Source organism: Podarcis cretensis (assembly GCF_951804945.1).
Source record: "Podarcis cretensis genome assembly, chromosome: 4".
In the NCBI taxonomy this organism is placed as follows: Eukaryota; Metazoa; Chordata; class Lepidosauria; order Squamata; family Lacertidae; genus Podarcis; species Podarcis cretensis.
This window is the reverse complement of record NC_137173.1, coordinates 69,681,217-69,708,916: the sequence shown is the minus strand read 5'-3', so window position 1 is coordinate 69,708,916 and position 27,700 is coordinate 69,681,217. Positions and strand designations below refer to the sequence as shown.

Below are 27,700 nucleotides of genomic sequence, written 5' to 3'. Positions count from 1 at the left end.
ACCCCAGGTACCTCTAAATGCCACTAACATGCCTGGCACTGGTAATATTATCCTGATCTGAAGATTTGCCTATCTTGGGGATGCTGTCATAGTGAAGGACAGCTTTATGAACATAACCGTCCCTCCTTTGTTTTTGTGGGTTTACAGAATTTGGACATAAAATAAACAACCGTTTTTGACCTACACCTTATATACAGAGTCCAGGCTGAAGCAATTTAAATATATATTTCTATTAGAACTGGCACAGCTGAGTTGAAGAAATACATGAAAGGTCTTTCCTGTTCTGTATAATCAAGGGTGGTGGGAGGAAATGACAAAATTCTGTAAGAGCATTCATGGTGTGTGTGTGTGTGTGTGTGCGCGTGTGTGTTTAATTCAGTGTTAGAAAACATTGGCTGAATTGGAAGCATTTAAATCATCTACAGGAAAATATATTCCCTTCCACTCCTCTCCGCTAATTGTTCCAGATTTTTCCACAGCTGTGTTCTGATTACGTTGCTGTGCAACAGACTGAAACAACTCCATTCTATTGGCTAAATAATACATGCTTTTCATAAAACCCTAAAACGTTTAAAAACAGCCCCCCTCACCATCACAAATGAGGCTCCGCAATGAGGAGGAGGCAGGCTATTAGCAGCATTCAGTTTTCTACCATTCCTTTGACAAATTATACGGGGAATATCTGAGATGTGAGTCACCTCAGGAACTCCCATGTAATAATGAATTCACCCTGATTGTTGTTGCCAGCCTTGAGGGGCAGATTAAAAAGCAAGGAGGAAATTAGGGCAGAACTACATACGAAAATAGCAGTCACATTTGAATTTACCCCTCTGGTGTTTCTTCCCACCCATTAGAAGAGGTCAATGTTGATGGGTGGGGGTGTCAGCAAAGAAATGTGCAGCTTAATGTGCACGATAAACACACAGGAGGATTTGATACCAGGCTGTCCATGCAAATCATCGTGTTATAGTTGCAAATGCTGAATATTCACTCAGTGTATGTGTATGAACTGCCACAGATTAATATGTTCACATGGGGTGGTAGGGCTGGGGTACGAGAAACTTAGCCAAGCGCTGCACATGTTTTATTTATGGTTTTCATATATTTCATACGTGGAAGTGTCTTTTTGAAATATATAGTATTCCAAGTCATTCTAAGAGTTATTTTCAGTCTGGCATGCACCATACTTAATGGTATCATCCAGATGATCACTCATGGCTTCTAAATCATGGTTTATAAACCATGTTTTATGAAGCTACAGATGAGCATCATGGCCACACACGCCCTCTCTCTATTGTCATACTTCATGTTGAGTAACAAACCAGGATAATAAAACCAAGTTCTGATTTAACTGGTTTGGATAAAACTGGGAACTCTGGCTTAGTGCAAATCAGGTTCGTCATGGTTTGTGAAGCCAGGGATGAATGCCTGAATGTGGCCACTGCTGTTGTTTTGGTATTGAGTCAAATGGCAAAAGGAGCTGTTTTAAAATAAAAATTGTGTTCCGGTTAATGTAGCCTTTTCATTTCATCTGCAAAGAGCTGGTGTGCTTTTTTTAAAAATGGCTTAAATATCACTCGTATAAACGGCCAGAGGTTTCTGTCCTCATAGTAGCACGTAAATAAGGTGAATTTAGCTTCCTATTGTGACTTTAGGAGAATAGGATGAAGTGATATATGAGAGATGCAGCTGTTGTGCCTTGGCAATGGAGAGGAATCTGTAAAATTAAGATCAAAGGGAAGCAACACATCTGCTTACAGTATGGCAGCTGTATCTTTATAATGGAAGAATTGCTGGGTCTAGGATAAAATTAAAAGGAAGATTATTTATATTCAGGTCATAAAAGATAAAAATTAAGCCAATGAGAAAAATATTGTTTTTAAAAAACAATAGCCTCACCAGAAATTAGAAAAAGAAAATGGCTACAATCCAGCCCTCAGGCAAGTGCTTTTAAGTTCCACAGATATCAGTATCACTTAAATCAAAGAAGTTCACTCAGAGACAAATTCTATACGAGCACCAGGATTAACATGTGCACCAGAGATCAATTCTATATGTGCATCAGGATTGATATGATTTTTTAATATTAATTTAATATGAAGGGTGATGTAACTGAAAGCTGTGGCCTTCAGAAATGTGAGCCTCAACGATTCCACAATATCAGCTTTTTCAGAAATGCAGCTTTCTGTGTTCTCTAGAGATGAGCATTTTCAGCTGCTACTAGGCTGCAATAAACATGCAAAAACCTGAACTCCCCACTTTGCAGCCAGGACTTCTTAAATGGTTGGTTACATACAACAAACACTGTTGTCCTTCATAGTAGGCACATATGAGGTTATGCCCTTTGCTGGCACATGCTGCAAAGTACTGATATCAACTGAACAATGGTTTCCTGCAATATATATTTATTTAGTTTTTACATGTCAGTTATACCAGTCTAATAATAAAATTGCCGGGCCTGGTCCAACACTACTTCTATTTTAAAATTTGCTTGTTTCTGTAGTTGCTCCCGGATGCAAACTTTGCTCTGGGAAGCGAGCAGAAGTTGCACGCCAGAGACAAATTTTCATTTTGTACATAGGCAGACATCACTAGATGTCACCTATAGTGTATACATATATGAAGTACAGTTGTATCTTGGAAGTCAAACGGAAGTCCGTTCGACTTCCAAAATGTTCGGAAACCAAAATGCGGCTTCTGATTGGCTGCCAAAAGTTCAGGAGCCAAAACATTAGAGAACTAAGCTGTTCGAAAACCAAGGTACGATTGTATTGATAGCAGGATTTCTGTTTCTTATAGGAATTGTAATAAGAGAGAAGGAGCACAGATGGCAAATACAGTGGTACCTCGGGTTACATACGCTTCAGGTTACATATACTTCAGGTTACAGACTCCCCTAACCCAGAAATAGTACCTCGGGTTAAGAACTTTGCTTCAGGATGAGAACAGAAATAGCGCGGTTGTGGCGCAGCAGCAGCGGTAGGCCCGATTACCTAAAGTGGTGCTTCAGGTTAAGAACAGTTTCAGGTTAAGAACGGACCTCTGGAACGAATTAAGTACGTAACCAGAGGTACCACTGTAGTTGTGTTTCCCAAATATGGCAACCAGCTCAGTGATTTGAACAGTGGTGAAGTTGTTGGTGAATATTTACTACACTGAATGCTTGCTAAGCTTTTATCGCCAGGGGAATGGCTTGGATCCAATCAAGAACAACCAAATCATTGATCACTGTACTTGTCATTCTGGGGCTGAACTGAGAAACATGAGTTATTATAGTTAAATTGTTCAGTAAGGACTTGGTATTTCCTTCTCTCCCTGACACACAGCTGCAACATTCTGTAGGTCAAGACCATCTATCTAGTTCTTCAGGTTTGTACTTTGAACTTGGCCCATTATTTGTTTCTGAATAGCACATTCTGGACCCTCCAGATTAAATAAACTTTCTCCAAGAACGCACAGATTTCTTATAGTAACCTGACCTTTCTCAAGGTATTCCTGGCTCTCTGACACCAAATGAACCATCAAGGTACTCAAGGGGTCCACACAAAATCAGAAGATATGTGACTCTTTATGAAATACTGCCATAATACAGAACTGGAATGCGACACAACACATGGTAAATATGGAATTCATTTTCCTATTCTTGTGGAGCCCTGTCCACATCAATCCATCTGTTGTAGAACCTTTGTGCACCACCTTCTAGGATACTCAGCTCATGCCAGAATCTGATGAAGGCCCTGGGGCTGACTCATCATTCTGCATGAACTCCAGCTGGACTTAGATCAGTGCTTCCCATACTTGCGTATTCAGCTGTTTTTGAACTGCAATTCCAATCATCCCTGACCACTGGTCCTGCTAGCTAGGGATGATGGGAGTTGTAGTCCAAAATTAGCACAAGTCTGGGAAACCCTAGACTAGATCCTTGTGGTCCCTTCCAACTCTACATTTCTATGATTCCCCAAGCCTGCAATGGTACCTTTCATGCTGTTTGTTGCCTATTATTACTTTTGCCCATATAATACCCCTTTAATAATAATTAAATATTATTTTAGGGATGTACAATCTGCCAGGTTCCTTTTCTTGAATGTATGGGAGGGTGCACTTAGTAGCAAACTTGTGTTTCTCATGTGAAAAGTGTGAATAATAATAATAATAATAATAATAATAATAATAATAATAATAATAATGATGTTATTTATACCCCGCCCATCTGGCTGGGTTTCCCCAGCCACTCTGGGCGGCTTCCAAAAAATATATATTAAAATACTGTAATACATCAAACATTAAAAGCTTCCCTAAACATGGTCTCCCCCATGTAAACATGGTTGTGTGGGCTTTTAAAATTAAAATGTTACAGGAAATGTTGCATTTTCCTGATGGCTCTATAACTAGAATACCAAAATTATACTAGGTCCAATTCTGTGTAGCATTTTAACATTGAAACTCAACACATAAATGACATATGTAACTAAAACGCACACACACAAGCAAATACTCACCTCCACGTGTTGGCAAGTTTGAATTAATTTCGCCAAAAGTGTTTCCAGTTCAGTATTTCTCTTGATAAGGTTGGTGAGATTACTTTCCAAGTTTTGCTGTTTAAAAAGAAAAAAGATGAAAAAGAAGAGCGATTTATTATCTTGCACCATTCTTAACTATAATTAAATACAGTACATACATGGAAAAGCATCCAAAATTGCAGAAAATCAGTCTAAAGTTGGGCACTGTTGCACTGTTGGATGTAGCACATAAGTGGACTCAGTTTTAGCCAAGAATGTGTAAAATACTGGGCACCAGACATGGTTAAACTAGGTTACTGACAGAAGGAACACTTCCATTGACTTCAAATTAGTCAAATACGTTGCCCTGTACACAGATGGTAAAAATCTGTGGATAATAAATACAAGGAGTGGAGAGTGGGATTCTGCTTGCTGTAGAATTCCAACCTCTGCATTTCAGTTTGACTATCGCTTAGGCATATTCAAGGGACGCAGGTGGCGCTGTGGTCTAAACCACAGAGCCTAGGGCTTGCCAGTCAGAAGGTCATTGGTTTGAAACCCCATGACGGGCTGAGCTCCTGTTGCTAGGTCCCTGCTCCTGCTAACCTAGCAGTTCGAAAGCACGTCAAAGTGCAAGTAGATAAATAGGTACCACTCTGGTGGGAAGGTAAATGGTGTTTCTGTGTGCTGCTCTGGTTCACCAGAAGTGGCTTAGTCATGCTGGCCACATAACCTTGAAGCTGTACGCCGGCTCCCTCGGCCAATAAAGCGAGATGAGCGCCACAACCCCAGAGTCATCCGTGACTGGACCTAACGGTCAGGGGTCCCTTTACCTTTAGGCATAGTCAGGATACAGGCTCTTTGGATCTATGAGATCCTTACCTTGTGACAGCCAGGGCCTATGATTGTATGTAGGGTCTTCCCAGACTCCCAGATGAATGCATGTATAGGTCAGGAGCAGAAATAGTCTGCACAGTTCCAATTGTCTCTCCCCCACATGTTCCCTGAAAAGGGCTACACATCTGAATCATTCGTAGACATACACAATGATCCTTATTAGCTTTCACCTGGGCACATGAATGGGTACGTCACTGCTTGCCATTGTAAGGGACCCTGGCACTAGGTGATGAAAGAGCTGCCCGGAGTCAGAGCAGAGAATATTGAGCCAGGTGGACAAATATTCTAGCCTGGTATGACATGGCGGCTTCCCACATCCCTGTTTATTTTATAAATGCCCTTGAGGTAGAGACCTCTGAAAACTTTTATTTTTGAAGCAGTTCACTGGAAAATCTGCTAAAAACGTAATGTGTTTATTGTGTTTCTCTGGGAAAGCATAATATCTGCTTATCTGCCAAGGACTGAGGATAATATAAAGTATTAAATAGATTAAATGCCAAAACCACACAATTAAAAAAACACAACCCACCACAAAAATCATGTTTGATTTACACTTGACTTTTTTAAAGAATGCTTTGCTGATCATTTATTTCACTTATTATATTAAATTCAGATGTTTGCTCAATGTTATCATACTGAAGGTACCATTAACCTTGATATATCGATTCTGCTGATAGCACTTTGTGGTATACATCCTGTTATATCTCATAAAATGGTTTCTTACTCCTCTACATTTAAATTCTCCTATTCTTCAAGAAACTACATACTCATACATCATAGCATAGGAGCCAACTCCTACTGCCCGAGGGATCTTTGCCCGCCCCCCCGCCCCGTCATAAAATATTTGAGGGAGCTGGGCCTTCCCAAAACTGATGGTCATTGCCATTCAAATCATGTGATTGATTATGCAAGGCGGTGCTTACCCTCCCAATAATTTAAGCCCCCCCCCTGCATCATAACCCTCTACGCTTTTTATCCTCACAATAAGGGTGAGGTAGGTTAGGCTGAGAGATAATGATTAGTTTACTGGCAACTCTCTGGTCTGGTATTCTAACCATTACATAACACTGACCTTCATTCGATGTTCTTAGTCTAATTCCTTTCAGACATGAAAATAAATGGCTTTGTTGGATTGCTTGGGTGCTGGATTCAGATTTCCCCTTCCCCTTAGAACTTGATACTAGAAAACATAAATATCCACCCCAGGGCAATAGTTGTTGCTGTTCTTTATATCTTGCCTTCCCCCCCAAAACCAAGACTTCAGGTGGCTCATGAAAATTAAGCACAATTAAAGTAAAATAAATAAAACACAATTAGCTAAAAACATTAAACATTTATTAATAAAAAAGCAATTAAACTATCTGTGGAATAATGAATAATGTGGTATTAATTTTAAAAATATTTTTTAAAGATTTAATTTGGATTAATATGACAGCTAGACCAACTTTTTGCAGCATTCCCTTGTTAAATGAAATTATAAGAGGAGGGCTTTTAAAATTCCTAATAAGAAAAAGGATGATACTCATCACGCCCAACATTTTTTCCCTACTGAAAGGAGTTCAGTGTCCTTTCAGTTCAGTGCTGTATCACCGGTAATTTAATCTGTTTCTTTTACTAATGGAATTCCTTTCTCCCAAGCACCCATTTTCCTAGAATTTTTTTTTTTAATTCCTTTATGTTCCTCTAGTTCTTTGGCTAGCATTTACTCCTTTTTTGCAGAATAGAATTCTTTTGTTTCTTGCTCCATTTTAGGTATACTCTCTGTGTATTGCACGGTTAGTACTTTTTTCTGTTACCCTTTTGGATAGAAGATTTGGATTTTCTTTGACTCATATCAAATAGTACTTGCAACTGAGGTGCTGCTTTGCACTGACATAACTCTTAACCCACAATCTAAAGAAGCAGTGTGTGTGGAAGAAAGCAAGATACGGTCATAAAGTGTTGAAAGGTTGGGCATACTTTTTCTAAAAGTAAAAAAATATATCTGTTAGCGCAGTTATTTGATGTCTGCACCACAGCAGGTGTCCAGTGTGTTTTATAATCACTCTGTATATTTTATTAACAGATGATTTGCTTGTCCATTTTTCATAATGTGTAAATGTGTGGTTTTGTTTTTGCAAACCACTTTGAGATTTTTTTTTACAATCAAACAGTATATGTTATGAAACAAATATGAAATAAATAAATAAAGAATAGTTTTCATTCAACGATTTGTGCACTGATGTGTCAAACAAGTCCACTGTGCTATATCAGCAATGGAGCTGCAGTTAACTGCCTAGTCATGGTTAATTCTGTTGTTAGGTAAAGGTAAAGGGACCCCTGACCATTAGGTCCAGTCGTGACCGACTCTGGGGTTGTGGCGCTCATCTCGCTTTATTGGCCAAGGGAGCCGGCATACAACTTCCGGGTCATGTGGCCAGCATGACTAAGCCGCTTCTGGCAAACCAGAGCAGTGCACGGAAACGCCGTTTACCTTCCCGCCGGAGCGGTACCTATTTATCTACTTGCACTTTGAGGTGCTTTCGAACTGCTAGGTTGGCAGGAGCAGGGACTGAGCAACGGGAGCTCATCCCGTCGTGGGGATTTGAACCGCCGACCTTCTGATCGGCAAGTCCTAGGCTCTGTGGTTTAACCCACAGCGCCACCCGCTTCCCTCTTAAAGTATGATTTTTAGAATTCTTCGCATATAGATTTTGAAATTTTGCTTATTCTTTGTCCTTCCCGTTGCTCCCTGCCTCACTCCTAAAGAATTACTTGGAAGAAACCATTTCCTTGGGGAGAAAGAAAGGCATTTATTTTAGTTCTGGGAGAGACTGGGATTATTAGATGCAGAAGTTACCTTCTCTATATTTCTTATCTACTATTTTATTTATTTAATACCTCATATCCCATGTGGACGCTTACAATCAGATCCACTGTTTCACAGCTGCCAACATCCACTCAGAGGCTATAGCATATATACTACTAAACCTCTGGAACAATTAATAGCAAGCCAGATTTCAGGAAAAAGGATTTTAGGAGTGATGAGAATGGAAATCAGCAACCGTAGATTACTTCCGTTCCTATCTTCAGTTGATATAATGTGAATCAGCCCTGAAGACTTCTGCTTGAGTATTTGTTCACATCTTAACTATCAAAGTCTCCTTGATAATATTCATGTGAAACACTTAGATAAAGAACAGCCAAAATTGTGCAGCCTCCACATGCTGTTGTACTCATAATCTCATAATCTCTAACCATAGACCAGGGTTTCCCAGACTTGGGTCTCCAGCTGTTTTGCACTACAACTCCCATCATCCCTAGCTAGCCTGACCAGTGGTCAGGAATAATGGGAACTGTAGTCCAAGAACAGCTGGAGATCCAAGTCTGGAAAACCCTGCTACCTGGAGTTCATTGAGTTGTCATCCAAACATATGGAAGGCGTCACACTGGCTACCCCACACTAGATTTTTGAACGATACCTTCCACAATATGTATATAAAGTTTTGGGCATCATTTATAGATTCTTTGTTTAATCCATTAAGATTAAAATGTTCTGTTGCAGCATCTTCTATTTTTATATGTGAGATTCATAGGACAGAGAAACTAAATTAGGCCCTGCTTCAGAGATAAGAAGGGTGGCTACCAAGGACTAGAGTGACTAGGTGAACAAATGTTTTGTAAAACTTATTATATTTTAATCAAGCCCTTTGATGGTGACTATTGGGCCTGGAGGTGTATAATTCTGAAGGATTTTGGCTCTCTCTGTAGTCGTTCTTTTACGGAACAGCTATATTTGCAGTGGGTCAATTTAGGCCAAGCCTCAAATGCCTAAAGCTTAATACTAGAGATGCTGAGGGACAATAACACTGTTGATATTGATATGGCTAATAATAGAAGATGCCTTGGCAGTTCAAAGGAAAAACACAATAAGAAACCATGGAGTGGATTAATTGGCCAGGACTAGTTTTTTAAAATTTAAAATGTAATACAAAAGAACCTTCAGTCTCAATGCTTTTATCATTTAATGTTTTCTGTTTAAATTAATACATATTCTGTTCTCCTGATTCTATTCTCCTGATTCTACCTACATGTAAAATTCAAGAGTAGCAGAGGAGATGAAGAGATTAAGCCATGAGCAGAACACAGAATTCTTTTCCTGGACGTTTCTAGCATGCTTTATAAGTTCTTTAAAGTTACATTATCTTCATCAAAAAAAGACTGTTTCTGCTTAATGTCTTTCCCCTACCCAAAACAGTTATTTCTCTGATCCTTGACCTCAACAGAGAAAAACCAGACAGCAATTTTGAACTGTCCTCAGGCTTTTTGCCTGTTTCATTGGTCCTCTGCCTCCTTAATCACATATACAATTCCCCCATCAGTTAATTCATCCGTAACAAGTAATATACATTCATTTTCCTACCCTACACAGTCAGATTATAACACAGGTTAATACCCACATAACTCAGAGAAGACAAATATGTTGTCCATCTAGAAGAAAAGTGTGAAATCACTACAAATCAATAGGCACAGAGAAAAGTTTTAAGTATAATCATTGCTAAAAATTAGCTGTACAGACCGGCCTACAGTATTTATGCAACATATAATTAATGCCTTTTAGGTGATGAACGAATTGCCTATGTGGTAGCTAAAATTCAATCACACCGTCTTTAAAGTCTAAGCCATAGTGTGGCATTCCAGGGGCAGTTAAACTGGCACAGGTGTTTGAGGAAGATGCTGGAAGGCTAAACAGATTTTAACAAAGTACTTTTCCTCTACTATTCTTAAAAGCATCAGCAGAATCTAGGAACCATCAGAGCACCTAAAATTTTGTCTGCCTCAACATTGCAATTCATGGATCTGGCAAGTGCCCTGAACAAAAACACTCCATTGGGATGTCTCTGACATGCATGTCACATTTAGGCAACTTCTATCTGACCCCATTGGTACTGACATATTCATTCCTACTGATTTAAATAAATGGGTCTGTTCTAAACTTGACTAATTCTGGATCCAACCTTATAATCTTCCTAAGCTCAGACAGACAATAGGGAATTGAAGTTCCACTTAAAGCCCGATAACACACATATGCTAAGGAAAAAAAGCCCCTGCTTCACTACAAATTAATTGCTGTCCAACTCCAGAAGCCTTATTTGAATGATTATGATATATACAGTGAGACTGCACAATCTGTGATGCTGTAGCCTTTTAGTATGACTTCTCACACTCTCGAAAGCATCCCTTTTTTGTCGATTGGGGAATAAAGACTTAACTATATACAAAGAGGACAGAAAAATTCACTGAGGATAATTTTCCTTTTAATAAAGTGAGGTTATTAATTCACCAAAGTGGGGTTGGGCAGAAAGGAAGAAGTGAAGCCTAAGATTCAGCAGCTAGGATTCTCTGACTCTTCCTCATTGCCACCAAAACAGTGAATGGAGAAAGGAACTGGGATCCCAAGGCACATATCCTTGGATTCCACACAGGATCCTTCTGAGGAGGAAGAGGAAAACCCCCATTTGTTGCCTGAAAAAGACCTATCATTCTGAAGCTTCAGAAATCAAGCAGGTCAGAATACCCTAGGGAGGCTGCCATCATGCCTTGGGAGAGTCAGGGAGGTGGGAATTTCTTTCCTACCAGAGGTGGGGATGGCCACTAACTTAGAGGGCTTAAAAAGAGAATGAAACAAATTCACACAGGATCAGGGAATCAGTGGCAGACCCTCCAAGTGTCCCTATTTTCCAGGGACGTCCCTGATTTAGAGAAGCCGTCCCTGTTTCTGAATTGATCCTGGAATGTTCTGCTTTTCCTCAGTAAACTATTTTCATTGAAGAAATACTGGAGGGTATGGAGTTATCCAATCCCTGAGTCGTCTGAGGGCAATCCTGTATAGGGAAGTTTTTTAAATGTTTTATTATGTTTTTATATATGTTGGAAGCTGCCCAGAGTGCTGGTGCAGAGTGCTGGATATATGTTGGAAGCTGCCCAGAGTGCTGGGGTAACTCAGTAAGATATGTGGGGTATTAATAAAATATATGGGGGTATTAATAAAATTATCTTTATGGAATGGGATGTCCCTATTTTCATTGAATAAATTTTGGAGGCTATTACCTCCAGTATTATAGGCCACATGACTCTGAATCCAAGTTGTGGGAAACAGGTGTGGGACAGAGGGATATTGAACTCTTGTTCTGTTTAAGCATACCTTACAAGCACCTGGCTGTTCTTTGTGAGAACAGAATGCTAGACTAGACGGGACTTCCTATGTTCTTACATTCCCAGAATGCTCTATGTGTTGGCCAAGGAGGCCCAAGATGCACTTTCTTTCCTTCAGCAAACACAATCTAAACCTCACCTTGTGGTCTCAGGTTTAGTGCAAGTATACTCATTCTGTTGTTGAGGAGATATTTCAGCATGATGAGGGAAGGGCACAGTTGCAAGCTTATTAATGGAAGGTTTTGTGGGGTGGCCCCTCTATCCCTACCCCCCCCCCCGGTAGTAAAGACCCTCAATAATCCTGCATAAGCTCCAGTGGTTCATTCTTTAGTGTTTTCATATAATGCTTCATATAAAAAAAGATGGCTATTCATATATATATATATATTTATACATCTATTTATAGGGGGTAATTTGTCACTACCAGCAAATTAAGGAGAAGCAGAATAATTCTGAAGAAATGTCAACTTTGTCCAAAGGCTAATGCAATCTTTGCATTTGGGAGAAGATGTACAAGAATTATCTGTTTCCTGAATTGGGGTTCTAACAAAGAAAAGTGGTACCTAACTTCTTTGTAGCGTGGGGTGTGTGTGTGAAAAATGCCGATCCAAGTACCTGGGCCCCACATATCCATGGGCCCCACATGTCCATATGTGTCCTGTTTTGCAGGTGAGAATTCTCTATTTGAATATGTCTGGAGTGAAGAAGGAGTGTCCAGTTTGGTTTAAAGATGAATAACTATCAAAAGGGAGATGAAGAGCTTTGACATTGCCCACCAGCAGTTTGCAAATTAAGCAAGTACATGTTTACTTGTTTACAGTCTTCCGCACAATGTGAGACATACAGTATTGTAATCATTTGTAAATCTATATATATAAATTAGCAGATGCATATTTTACAGAAATACTGGCTCTCTCTTTTTTGGTAATACATTTCCTCTGCGTAAGTGGCCACACAAACCTTTCATGCCCTCACATGCTACCACTAAAAACTTAAGATTGCTTCTGATAGCTAAAAAGGCAGTGAGTGTAATTCACTCAATACATGTGCAATATATTCATGGTTGAGGTGGTGTGGGAGGAAAAATACCTCCCAGCAAATGACCTATAACACTTTCTACCAGCTTCAGTCCTCAACATTAGTCCTGAGGGAAGTTTCACCTGCAGTGTGTCTTAGAAATCCAGCTGTACAGTGATAAAACCATAAATTCTTAAGCGTGCGGCGGTCTGAAGACGCAGGTACTTCAGAAGATTTTTAAACAGCACTAAGGCACAATTATCATCTGGTTCCTTGATACCAAGTGATCAGGAATACCTTAATCTTTTTTTGTTCCTTTTTGTGTGCCTCTCATTATAGCTAGAATTACAAACTGGGGTATTACAAGGCAGTTTGCAATGGAAACTTCACAGAAGCCAGAGTTTAATCAAGCGACCTGCATTTGTATCTGAACCTCTTAACTTCACACATCACTAATGGAAAGGGGCTTTTGCAGAAGCAGGTAAAAGATTGTTTTCAGAGCCACTGCATTTCTGCAGTGTCTTTGGAAAGCTGGTATATAAAACCATGTGTCTACCCAACTTCAAAAATGGGAGAAAACTCACTATTAAGTCACTCTATACATAATATTGCATACTTGCGATTAAAATACACCAACTTCCCTCATTCCCCTTGGGCCTTACACAAATCAAATAATGTAATATTGTGACAAGCATGAAGAGCAGCCAAGAAAGCCTAAGTAGCATATATTCCAGTGAATTCTGCAAGACAGCTGTGCATGTGCTCCAATATTTATTATTTCCCTTTCTAGTGTTTTCCTGTATTTAATTGTGTTTCTAAAAGAAATATATATCTACATACACATATACTGGAAGGTACTGTGGTTTTGCAGAGAAGGAAAAGGAGTCCTGGTACAAACCAGCCAGAAGCTATTTTTTTAAAAAAATAATTAGTACATTAAAAAAAAATCTATTCAGGTGACTTTTCATGCACACTACAAATACAGAATGAGCAGTGGTAGTACTGGGTTCTGATCCAGTGCTACAGGTTCCAGTGACTACACTATGGAGTTTTCAGCACATATTTACAAAATAAAGACCTTATGTTCATTGGGAAAAGGAACAGGGACATCAGACCTGTGAGACCTATTTTGCTTTGCACTAGAGGCGCACAATCTGCAAACTGGAGCATAGTCCAAAAGAATTAAATAATTCTAAACCCAGGAATTAGCTTTCAATATCAGAACTGAATGGGGCATGCATTCCTTTCACACAAAAGCCAGTCTTGGTTACCTTCCCCCACATGCCCTGCTTTCTCCATTTCAATTGGGACTCAGAAATCCACGTGGTTCCAATTCAAAGAGCCCAGAGATCTACCATCAGATCCCGATTTATCTGCCTACCTCGTTGTACATGATACTTATCAATAATCAGTTACGATTTAGGAATTAGTTGTGTATGAATTGGTTAGATTCCTTCACCAGATACCAATCAGGCAAATAAACTGCATTGTGCAATGAATAAAAATGTTCAAATGGCTTGAAAGAAATGTAGTAGTTCTCTATATTAGGGATAGGGAATCTCAACATGTTGTTGGGCTCCAACATCCATCAGCACCTGCTGGCATGACCAAGAACCTGCTCCACAGGTGGCTGATCACCTGGAACCACACCTGCATTTTCTTAGATTCCATAATGAAAGAAAAATGGGATATAAAGGTAAGAAAATAAACAAACATCTGGAGGACCACAGTCCCCCATCCCTACAACACTGAGAACACAGTATTTCCATTTGTTATAAAACGCAGTTTGCATGCAAAGGAGATGGAGACTGTAATCTATATTGGTGCATGTGAATACAAAACTAGGGAGGTGATACAAAAAGGCTGGTTAAAAAGGGGTGGTTTTTGTATTTGCGGAATCTCTCCGCAAAAGACAAACAAGTTTTATCCAAAATCATACAAACATTTGATTGAAAGCCTCTGAAGCTGAAGGAATAATTTATTTCAAATTTTTATTTTTATTTAGACCAGTTCTATAGAAAAGCAAGTACTACACCAAGAATATTATCTAGTTCTTGTTGCCCTTGCAATTTAAGGACACTGTGTTCTCCATCACTATTCTGATTATATAGTCTGCTTTATAACCAGTGCATAATCATTAACAATGCCAAATGCTTCTTATATTTGTGTCTATATACCACTTGTTCGGGCTTCAGGACTCATAGATGTAACTAAATGTTTGGCCATCAGCAGCCTGCAAGAAGCCGACAGCATGAAACAAGCTTATAGGATTGTCTAATCAAGTGCAGCAGATGTGCACTGTGGACAAATAGTTCAAATGTTAGATGTCTAACAGTGGACAGTTGTGTATGCAACATCTGGTTCAGTTGCATAAGACTAAAATCAGATTTGGAATTTTAATAGCTTGGCACAGAGTACTATTTTTAAGACTGAATGACTGGAATATGTAGGTCCTCGTATTGTCTTTAATATATGACCTACTCATTGGAGTTGCACGGTCTCATTATTAAATCGGTGCTGTGCTATTATTTATATTAGTGTCTAAATAGTATTTTTGAAGTGTCTAAACAACATAATACTTGTGAACATGGAAAGAAAGAAAGAAGCAAAGTCTAAAACTGATGCTAAGACAACATAAATGGATTGAGCATGTGACATAGCACATTACCCTTCTGGAATGAGACCATGCAACACCAGTATTATTAGGTTCCATTTTTAGAAAAGGCGCAAGTTTGATTTATTATGGTTAGGTGACTCTTAGAAAGCGACAGAAGTATTGACAACTGCCATGTATGATCTGCAATATCCAGCTACCTATCATCAGCATTTTTAAGTTGAGGAAACAGTGTCAACACTAAAGCTATTAGGCAAGAATAACAAATCTTGTAAACACTTTGAGAAAGGCATATGGGTTGTTTTCCTTTCCTTGCTTCCTTTGAACTCTGATACTGAAAATCAAAAAGCAATGCTACATTTGTTCACTTTTCAGCTACTAGCGCCCACTTTCTTTGCTCCTGTTCTATCACAAAACATCTAAGGTCTTTGACCTAGAGCAGATTTGTCATCATTGGGAAGTAGTTAAGAGGCAGATCTCTCAAGAAGATCAAAACTGTGCCCCTGAGACTTCCTATGAATTTATTTACTTATTTATCACAGATACATGTTTCACAGGCATCATATATTTTAACCCCTAGCAACGTAATCTAATATGGGAGGCCCCAAATCACTGCAGCTTTGAGTACTACAAAATGACTAGTTTGCAAATGGGAGTTTTAAAAAAAATTGTGAAAGCATTAAATAGTTGAATAAAATTTTATAGGGCTTAAAGAAGGGTGAAAATAAGTATACCTTTAATTACTGGTAATGTTTTACAGGTAGTAGTCACAAAGGAAATGGGAAAAGATTACGAAAGACACTAATGCCGAGTAGCCTGACTTAGTCTTGACACTGGTTCCAGGTTTGATAATATACACATCCAATTTTGGCATTTAGGTCTGTTGCCAAACTAGCTCCTCCCACCCCTCCCCACCCCATGTTGATGACTGGGTAGTTAGGACAGCATGTAGGCAGGCCCCTCTCTGCCAGCCTAAAAGACCACCTTCACCACAGCGGAGGGGGCACTTCAGGGGACACTTCACCACAGTGGAGGGCCTAAGAACCCCCCCCTCCAATGGTGGGAATGGAGTTGTTGCAAACAGTAGGTGGCAAAAAAAAACCTGCCTCTCGCATCTTCTCCCCTGGCCAGCATGAGCTGGAAAGGTTTCAGATGCAGTGATGGCGCAGCCAGTCTAATCCTCCCATTAGAATAGATTTGTCCTTTGTTTTAATTTGAGCTAATCTATACGTTACACAGAATGAGGCAGAAGAGTGAAGTGGGGGGTTGTTTCAATGTAAACATACTCTGCAGTAGAAAGCTATCACATCAGAGGGGATGCTGTGCAAAATCTGTCTGAGCAAACAAAGGGAGCTTTCTTGTACAAATGGAGGAGCATTCAAAAATATGATCTCCCTTTTGCAGCCTGAAGTGAGAAGTGAAAAGGTTTTTCACTCCATAATTTACCACCTCAGTGTTGTGCTTCATTCTATGTAATGTGTAAAGTGTCTTGTAGTTAGGCAAGATAGATTATAGAAAATGATTAGAGGGAAAAAAAGATTTGTGTTTCTTTCAGAATGTTAACATGAACCTAACTAATATTTCAGAGTATCAGCATGAGCCTGTCTCTGAAATTATATTCCTGTTGTAAATACATTACTAAAAGTAAGACCCACTGGTTTCAAATTGAACCTAAGTGATGCCTATTAGCATATACTTTCCAGCATACTTAACAAAATATAGACCAAACCTTATCCTGGCAAATTACATTAAATCCACAATGTGTTACGGATCTTGTTGTGGCTAGCTCCCATATCCATGTTGCCTAATCCATTTTACTCTAATCTAGATTCAAATCAATGGGTTGGTTCAGATATCATGCCTAAACCAGAGTTTAGCATTTAAAAATGAGATACAGCAATTCTTGGGTTACTCCCTCCTTTTTCAGGCACAGTTGTAAATAGGAATTCAGAAATTTGCTTGTGTTTTACATTATTCACAGTTTGCTGGGTCATCGGAGCCTAACAAACTGTGGTTTGCAGTTCATCTAAAATGAAAATGGAGTTTCCAAACTCCTACTCAAGCCCATGTCAAAGAACAGGAGCCTGAGTTTCACTGTGGCTCATTTTCAAAACATCCAACTATTGTTTCATCTGAACTTGGCCAGTATGTATTTTGTCCAAAGCGAAGTGGTTCTATGACATTTCCAACCACAGAAGTGAATCACATCTTGGTCGACATGTGTTCTGAACTTCTGCAATACTGCAGCAAACGACACTTTGAGACTATGATGTAAGTTTCACAAGACAGCATTGCAAATACAATATCTAAGATAACAGCATTCCAGACGAGAGGAAGCAACCCACCACAAGCAGCATAGCTAAGTGGCCACATTTTGACATAAACTTGCTGTAATTGTAGCTTCTCATAGATGAGCAGCAACTGCCTCTTCTCATCTCCCAACACTTCAGGCTAGACCACTACAGTAAATGCAAACAGATGCACTGAAATTATACAGTCTAATTATAAGCATATGCAAACTAGCCTTTATGTGCAAAAATACAAGGGTAGGATGAAGAACACTGAGCAGGAGATGAGGTGGCTTAGTGAAGGACTGGGCTTGCCAATCATATTTAACTCTGCTCCTTCAGGAGGGAGAGTGACATTTCAGATAACACATTGCTGGCCAGAAGCCACTGCATTCAGAGGAGCTGTTCATCTGTAGATCTTACCATACCTACAGAATGGTATTATGAAGGTAGCTATAAATTCAGACAGTTCTCCACATGGATGTATTGACTGTTTGTTAAGATTATGAACCCAAAGTCACATGGTGGCCTATAGTCTTGATCCAATTGTACTGCAGAATGAAAACAAAAGGCAAGAGGGAGAAATTCTTCCCTTAGTAAAACAAATAGCCAGTCTTACATTGAACCACTTCAGCAGAAGCATGGTTCTAGCAATCTCAGTTCCACAGATTACAACCAGCTGAGCTTGAGGCAAGGAAAAGTTTTGACTGCAAAGCCTGGATACAAAGCATTTAATTTGTTTTACATAATTATGTGTTAAATTAGTTGTACCCTACAGAGAATAATAATTACACCACTAGAAAGTTAAAAGGATATGGCATGTGAACTAGTACATATGTGCCTTTCGAACACCTTTTTTCTGTCTGCATATATTGCTAATTATCTCAGCACTTAACTTCTATAATGAGTAACTAACTTCTATGTAAAATATAAAGGTCATTCAGCGTAGCTGCTTGGCAGAAGTAAACCACAGAATCCCCCGGTCCCTTTGCAAGTGAAGTGACCTCTTTATGCTTCAATCAATCTAACAGGATAATTGTGAATCGTATGTACTTCCAAGCTCTTGACACACATGCAATGGACAATGTTGTACAAGAGAAGAACTAAGTGGGTTTATTTGAGCTTGTGTACACATTCTGTTTTATCTCTTTATTTCATCAAGACTTAACATCAGTCTTCAGAGATAGACACGCAAGTCTACAGCACAAGAGATCTCAGGCTGAAGGCTACTTGAATTTGGCCCACCATATATATGTGTGTATGCTCTGCTTTTTATTATATTTCAGGGTTAAGTCTTACCATGAAACACAAGTATGAGGTAGTAAGATACATTTAAGCCATTGGTTGTGATTCCGTAAAGCAAGAAAAATGACCAAGGGACAAGAGGAACTGATAATAGGAGGTCTATGGCAAAGTGTACTTACCATATTTTTTGCTCTATAAGACTCACTTTTTCCCTCCTTAAAAGTATGGGGAAATGTGTGTGCGTCTTATGGAGCGAATGCAGGCTGCGCAGCTATCCCAGAAGCCAGAACAGCAAGAGGGATTGCTGCTTTCACTGTGCAGCGATCCCTCTTGCTGTTCTGGCTTCTGAGATTCAGAATATTTTTTTTCTTGTTTTCCTCCTCCAAAAACTAGGTGCGTCTTGTGGTCTGGTGCGTCTTATAGAGCAAAAAATACGGTATTTTAGAATAGAAATAAACAGGATCACCCTGTTAACTGCTCTCTCAGCTGAACATGGAGGAGTACTCTACAATGTGAGGCTGAGATGCCAAAGTGATAACAGACATGGAAGAGGTTAATTCAAAACAGAAGGATAAGGTAAATATATGTAACTGATTATATTTTTCAAACTGCAAACATTTACTCATTAAAAGCAAGAATCCTGACTGCCACTCAAATCTGTCTTAAGACTTCTCATGTCTGCAATGATTGGCTAATAATTTCTTTGGAAAACATCATATATTCTCAGAAATCTCCTATAAGCAGTGTACCAAGCCCAGAAAGCTTGAAAGTAAGTTTAGAGGATGAACTGCTATTGATGAAATGTGTTCCCTGAGTCTTAACACTTTAATGTTAATGGCTATTTTTCATGTGATCTATTATCAAGATTTAGACTGCAGTATTTCCTGATTAAAAGTCAAAATTAAAAGACGCCTGCTTCTTGGGAGAAAAGTGTTGACAAACCTAGACAGCATCTTAAAAAGCAGAGACATCACCTTGCCAACAAAGGTCCGTATAGTAAAAACTATGGTTTTCCCAGTAGTGATGTATGGAAGTGAGAGCTGGACCATAAAGAAGGCTGATTGCTGAAGAATTGAAGCTTTTGAATTATGGTGCTGGAGGAGACTCTTGAGAGCCCCATGGACTGCAAGAAGATCAAACCTATCCATTCTTAAGGAAATCAACCCTGAGTGCTCACTGGAAGGACAGATCGTGAAGCTGAGGCTCCAGTACTTTGGCCACCTCATGAGAAGAGAAGACTCCCTGGAAAAGACCCTGATGCTGGGGAAAATTGTGGGGACAATGAGAAGCGGACGACAGAGGATGAGATGGTTGGAGAGTGTTCTCGAAGCTACCAGCATGAGTTTGACCAAAGTGCGGGAGGCAGTGGAAGACAGGAGTGCCTGGCGTGCTCTGGTCAATGGGGTCACAAAGAGTTGGGCATGATTAAACGACTAAAAAACAACCAATTTCCTGATGGGAAAAAGCAGAAATCCATTGTGTTTCTGGTAAAGCAGATCACATTCCTTTAACATAATAACAAGATTCACCCAATCTACAGACTGACAAATCTGAATACATTAAAACAGAATACTATCCTTTCTTTTTATCCCTATAATAATGTTTTTCCTGAATGTTAATTCATTTATTGCATTGCCTGAGCATTCAGGAAGGTAGTGCAGAGTGCCTTCATGTTTCTTTAAATAAGATCCCATAGGCTTCTACAGTACTGTGCAGTGTCTTCCGATAATCAATAAAAATGTGCTAATGCTGACTATATATACCAAAGGGATATTAGTCCCTGAGGTATCCTAGACCCAAGTTGTTAATAGCCTTGTAAATTAATGCAAAACTTTGGAGCAGGCCCAGTAACGTATGGGCAAACAGTGCAAATTTTGAGCACTGTCAATAGCCTGTCCATATCAACAATCCAGGCACAGAGTTTTGCACCAACTGGCACCTCCAGACCAGGGCGAGCCCATGTAGAGCCCATTGCAAAAATCAAGGCTTGAGGTTACTAATGCATAAATCACCACTTGCAGCATGTACACAGATTAGTGCCCTTGGCTCATATTGTATAAAGTGGCTCTGAATTATACCCTGAGGGATAGCTCAGTTGGCATGAGACTCTCAATCTCTGGGTTGTGGGTTCGAGCCCTGCACTGAGCAAAGGATTCCTGCATTGCAGGGGGCTGGACTAGATCCTCACGGCCACTTCCAACTGTTATGATTCTATGAAATACATGCCAAATTCAATCTCAAATTCATCAATGGCTTACTGAGATTGAATTTGGGGTGCACCTAAGCAGGAAACTGTTCTTGTTCTTGGGAGATGGGTAGCCACATTTGCTTTGGGAAAGTCAGGTTTTACACACTTGCCCTCCACTCAACTGCATGTATATTATTTAAGACCACCAGTCCAGCACCAACAATGACAGGAGTGAGACAATCTTAAGCTGCATTTTGAGACACGTGAAAATACCCCTGGCCTGATACAGACCAGCAAGAAAGCTTTCCACAAGCCAATGAGCAGTTCACCCATTTAAAAGCAGGACACACCAGGCTGCCATACTGCAAAGGTGCTTTTGTGAAGTCACCTATTATACACCAGCCGCTGATCTGAAACAAGCAGACAAGCTCTAGTTGTTCATCCCCTGCCAAGTCTGCAGACATGAAAGGCTCGTGTTTTACCTCGCTACACCGAGCAAAACTTGCCTTTGCCAGCAAATACATATGCTGCGACAGCTTGCAGGTTGCCAAATAAAAAAAATAAATGAAAGGGTTTTTATATCCATTCTAGGCATTCAAAGCTAGCCCGGAGGGTGGGGAGGATGACATTTTAGCTCCTCCGCTTTTCATGATGGGAAATAGTATAACAATTGCAGCATTGTTTACCATAATGGCAGCCCTCACCCCACCCCGGGTACCTCATAGTACATTATACTGCAAAAAAGGCTTATTCCTGAGCCATCTGAGTTCAGTAGCAAAGATTCAGTAAACATTCATGGCAGCGAGACCTGAAATGTTTTCCATTCCACTCTACGCATTTTCTACACAATAGTTCCTAACAACCGACAGCAGAATTTCTTAATTTTTGTGTTTCTTAAAAGATCGTACTTACTTTGATGCCATTAAAACATGCACATCTAAAAATATTTTTCTTCCTTCCACCAATATTTGATGCACTAAGCAACAAATTAGGTAGAGAAGAAGAAGAAGAGTTTGGATTTGATATCCCGCCTTTCACTCCCCTTCAGGAGTCTCAAAGCGGCTAACATTCTCCTTTCCCTTCCTCCCCCACAACAAACACTCTGTGAGGTGAGTGGGGCTGAGAGACTTCAGAGAAGTGTGACTAGCCCAAGGTCACCCAGCAGCTGCATGTGGAGGAGCGGAGATGCGAACCCGGTTCCCCAGATTACGAGTCTACCACTCTTAACCACGACACCACACTGGCTCTGTGTGGGCCTGCTCTAGTCTCCAAACACCCACTAATTTTGGTAGCGGCAACACAAAGAAAAGTATGTAGACACAATGCAAGGAGGGTGAAGCCTAGCACCCTGAAGGGAGTAAGAACCCTGAAGAAACCTGAGAGTCATACATGCAATACATTGGTAGAAATATCTCCAAAGTCTGAAATACTTTCACATCCTGCAGAGCAGTATCACCACCTTATTTTTTATTAATTTGTTACATTTAGGCATTTGACATGCAACCTTACGTTAACCGAACCAGAAGCATATATAACAGTTCTCTCTGCATAATATTTAAAACGAGGAGCACATGTAGTTCTCTCTCTCTCTATCCGCCCCACCCACCCAATCAAAAAGCCCCCAAAGACAGAAAAATGAACTGGGAATTATAAAACAGAAGCGTCCTTTAGAATAGCATGAAACAGAAGTTGTGTTCACATTATCGCTTACTGTTCCAGTGCGCTCCCACTGCTCGTTTTTGAATCCATGCACACGTGACGTTATCCGGAATTTAGAGCTATCCTGTATAATTACTGTGCAATGATGTGGTTTTATGCAAGCCAGCTTCAACCCAACTTGAGCATGGGATCCTTATTCAATCCTAGATGTGTACATTTGAGAAGCTTTCCTTTGCTTTCAGATTTCCACAGTTGGAGACAGTGGGGGGAAACCAGCTAGGCAATTCTATCAGGTGAAGACAACGCCTCATAGTCACCACCTGTTCGTATGGACATAAAGCAGGTGATTCTGATACACATCAACTTGTGCTGATGAGGAAACAGGGCTGGCCGGAGACCTTTTGGTTTGTGTCCGCATCCCAGTGGTGTGGGAGAAGACTAGAAGCAATGCAGCTGCTCTGCAGGAACACCCCGTTTTTGATGAGAGTCTTGGCAAAAAAGGGGGCATTCCATGATGCAGTGTTGTTGCTCTCCCTGGCTTCGACTTACACCAAGCTGATTTGGAAGCCACTGCATCACCAAGGCTAGAAAGGGGAAGCAGCAGTGCATCAGGAGAGGGATTTGGGATATCCTGACCCGGTGGAGCATGCCGCCCAAGGCTTCACGTTGCCTCATTGGTGCACTGGCTATGTGTGTAAAGCGATGGTCAAATTTTACTTGAAATGCAGCAAGCGAAACAATCTCTCTGCTACCAGGATTCCACATCCAGCTTACCACTGGCAAGGTGAAGTACGAGAGCCCCACTGTCTAAGGTAAAATGGTAAAGGTAAAGGACCCCTGGACAGTTAAGTCCAGTCAAAGGTGACTATGGGGTTGTGGCACTCATCTCGCTTTCAGGCAGAGGGAGCCAGCGTTTGTCCACAGGCAGCTTTCCAAGTGATGTGGCCAGCATGACTAAACCAGTAATGGTGCAACGGAACACCGTGACGGAAGCCAGAGTGCCTAGAAACGCCGTTTACCTTCCCGCCGCAGCGGTAACTATTTACTTGCATTGGTGTGCTTTCAAACTGCTAGGTTGGCAGGAGCTGGGACAGAACAATGGGAGCTCACCCTGTCGCAGGGATTCGAACCGCCGACCTTCCAATCGGCAAGCCCAAGAGGTTCAGTGGTTTAGACTGCAGCGCCACCCGCATCCCTCTGCCCCACTGTCTACACCATGGCCCACTCACTACTAGGGGACCTCAGCTGGCACAACATCTGGCTAAACTGGCTTAACAACATGCATTATGTGTATTTTAATGAACTGAATAGACTGCAAGATGTGCAGGGTGTGTGTGTGTGTACGACCTTAACAGTGCTCAGTTTATTTTTTTTAGTTGCTATTCTGTTGTTAATATTGCTTTATAGATTATAAATGCCACACTGATTTGTTAATTGTATTTTACTGTAATTGTGATGTTTAGCTTGTTTTAGCCTAACAGTGATTTTATAGATTGTAATTGTTTTATTTATGGTTTGTTAATTATTTCACATGACTTATGCTGTAATTTGTGATGTTCTATTATTGTTATTTATTGTTTGTAAGTCGCTTTGGGATTCATCTGAATGAAAAGCGGCATATAAATAGAAGACATCAAATCAAATCAAGCAATGCTAGAAAGAGAACTGCCCAGAAAATAGAACACACACCTTTGATTAGACAAGGGGGAAGGAGCTGTGAGGCTTTTCTTCTTTCAGAAATTAACATTGCTTTGTATCTGTTTTCTGAATGTCAAAATAAAATCAACTTCATCACAAACCCAAGCACAATAATGGTTTGAAGAATGAAGACAATTTTAGGGTGTCCTTTATTCAGATATATATAGGAGACGCAGCTAAGTTCCAAAACAAAAATAGTAACAAACAGCAGGATCGGAACAGAAGATCTCCCCTTCACCCTGAGCTCTTATATATAGAATTGAATTATTTCTTTCTGGTTCTCCTTGCCAAATCTCCGTATCAAAGAGAAAAGTTAAGGAACTGTTGTTGGCAAACAAACTAGGCATCTGTGATCAACCTGTAAAACTACTGCTATTCCAAGGAACAGAGAAATGTTGGGTTGTGCTGAATCTCCCCATTACAAATATAACAAAATTGCATATCTTCCAACATTTCTCCCATGAAAATATGTAAGTTCTAAGGAAAAACAGGACATTCCAGGATCAAATCATAACGGAGATGGAGGATCTGAAATTGACATATTTGGTGTATAAAGATGGGACAGCCATCTACACACTCAGCAGAATATGGTGATAGAAAAAGTTCCTCTAGTAGAATGTACCATTTGAGGCTGCAGTAGAAAACAGCTATTTTTGAATGCTCTACCATGGAAAAGCAAAACAAAACACAATTAGGAAAATATGTTGCGACAGAATGGCACTTGTTTCCCCCTGTTCCTAGCCCCCAATAGATATTTGGGGAGACAAAAGGAAATATATTTTCAATATTTATCTGAGATCTTGCATATAGCGCTAACTAAACCTTTTCAGGTCGGTGGATGGATGGTTGTGTATCCCAACTTTTTAATATGCCCTTACATAAAAACTCCCCAAAAGTGGAAATCATAGAATCGTATAATTGTAGAGTTGGAATTCGTAACACAACCTTGAGCTGATCATTTCCCCCAAATGTGCTAGTTTTCTACTTGCAGGTATATTTTTACACAAGTGAGAATTTAAAAATGCCACCTTCTACCAGCACCATCTACCATCAGAACTCTACCACCTCATTGTCCTGAATGGCCTAACATGCCTTCCTAGAAAATGATTACAGTGGTACCTCAGGTTACAGATGTTTCAGGTTACAGACGCTTCAGGATGAGAACAGAAATCACGCAGCAGCGGCACAGGAGCGGCAGGAGGCCCCATTAGCTAAAGTGGTACCTCAGTTTAAGAACAGTTTCAGGTTAAGAACGTACCTCCAGAAAGAATTAAGTTCTTAACACGAGGCACCACTGTATTTGAATTTTCCTCTTTCTTGCTCTCTCCCAGATGTTTCTGCCATGGTAGAAACTTGCTTGGAACTGAAGGACAATTTTCCCATTTGCGTTAACCATTCTAATGATGTCTCACTACACATACACACGTCTCAGAATTCTTGGATAAAGGACAGAGAAAGAGGGCATGCTGTCGAAGAAGAGCTATTGTGCTAAAAACAACCACCACCACCAAACATAGGTGTTCTATGAAAGAAAGGCAGACCTTTATTCATTAATGTTTTATGCTGCTGAAGAATGAGGACACTTCCCAGCCTTAAATTATGCTAGAAAATCCTTAGGTGCTAAACATGGAAGCCCAACATCACTGGCATGAGCAGAGCTTTTTGTGCTGGATGATTTGCTTTTATGCTTCCTGTAGAATTGCCAGCACAAACATATCATTTGGAAGGGAAAAAAACTATGATAAATTCATGTTTTCCTCCCAAATCTCAGCCAGATTTGAGTTCATAAAGCTACAAAAGAAAAAGAAACAAATGAATTACACAAAATCCATGACTGACCTATAAACTCACCCTCCTCCTTTCTCTGTCTTTGCTTCCCCTTCTGGCAGGCTGAATTCAAGAGGCCTCAGACTGCTGATACAATGCTGGAAACAAAAGTTTAGCTTGAGGCCAAATGCTATTGCTAATATTTCTTCCAATCCTGCTCAGAATAGGAATGTGTGCTTTCTGAGGACATCTATCTGGATTTTTTTGGACCCACTCTATCTTGAAAGATATGGAAAAGCTGCAATTCTATAGCCACTTACCTGGGTGTATGCCTTGCTGAACCCTAAAGGGCCTACTTCTGAGTAGACAAGGGGCTTGTCCACATTTGAGGATTATTTATCTGTTAATTTTACAACCCCCCGCCATTCAAATTAGACCAGAATAGTCTGTACCTGCACACATTTGAATTTGTAAATGAGGAGCTACTTTTGTCTTTCCCATTTATACCAAGAGGCTGTCCATTTTGTGTCTGTCCCTGCCTTCCGATTTGTTAATTCTGTTTTACTGAAAGGTAAGTTTCCTGTGCAGCTTGTTAAAAAAATTAAAAAATTGCAGCCCAGGAAGTGTGTAAAAGCACACCATTTGTGCATTTTTCTGGTTTTGTGCAAATCTGAGGATTATTATTATTATTATTATTATTCCCAACTTATTGAATTATACTTATATTGGGTAAACCTGAATTTACGGGGGGAAGCATCAAGACTGGTGTTGTTTGAAGGTAGTGTCATGTGGCTGACATAAATTACTGTAAATGGGAATGCAAACAGCTGCAAACACACAGTAAATTCTGGTGAGGACAAGCTGCTACATAGGGCTTGCACTGTCAACTGAATTGATATTGGGCAACAGGTATTGGGTTAATGGAAATGTTAAGAATCTACTTGTGGGAAATTGTTTCTGAAAGAGACTCAGTCAGTGTTTGATTTCACCACCACCACCCCACCAAATCTCTAAAAGTTCCAACTGAAGTGAGTTCTCAGTATATAAATAGTGGGTTGTTGGGGGAAAGTATCTAAATACATCCTGTAAGGAACAGAGATGAGCCCTTAGGGAAGAAGAATCTCTGTAAATCATCACCGCTACCTCCATTATCTCTTTCTGCTTTGAAGTCAGAGGCACTTCAGAGCTACAGAACTTCATGCGAGAAGAGAACATAACCCTTCTCAAACCTGGTCTTCAGCTAGCTATTATTTCGTTTATTTACTAAGTTGGTAAAGCATTATGTGCGAGATGATCCTGTGGCTAGGCAGAGTACTTTGTCATCTTCAGGCTTCTGATTTAGGTACGTTGCATTAAAAATTAAATTCAGCCAATATTCTCCATCTAGCCCTTATACTTTATATAGATCCTAAAATTAGTTGTAGCAACTTACATATCGAAACAAAGCTTTCTTCGGTGAACTAATGGCATGAGTGCATCCCTGGGTAGGATTAAGCAGGATGAAGACAAAAGCAAGTTAAAAACCTTCCATTTTTATGCTGTATTCCAAGGACAGTGAGGAAACAACCAATCAGCAAGAGTCCTGAGTTCTCTCAGGTTTCACATGTACATAGAATGGCCATGCTGAAAACAT

At 40.0% G+C, this 27,700-nt stretch overlaps 1 protein-coding gene across 5 annotated transcripts in view; it reads right to left on the bottom strand.

Moving 5' to 3' along the window:
- The window catches only part of MID1 (midline 1), a 277,703-nt gene that overhangs the window by 24,539 nt on the left and 225,464 nt on the right, over positions 1-27,700 (bottom strand). For all 5 annotated transcript variants that reach the window (XM_079972692.1, XM_079972693.1, XM_079972691.1 and 2 more), the window contains one exon: positions 4,500-4,595. In XM_079972692.1, coding sequence (XP_079828818.1) covers positions 4,500-4,595 — 96 coding nt within the window. The remainder of the gene's footprint in view (positions 1-4,499; positions 4,596-27,700) is intronic.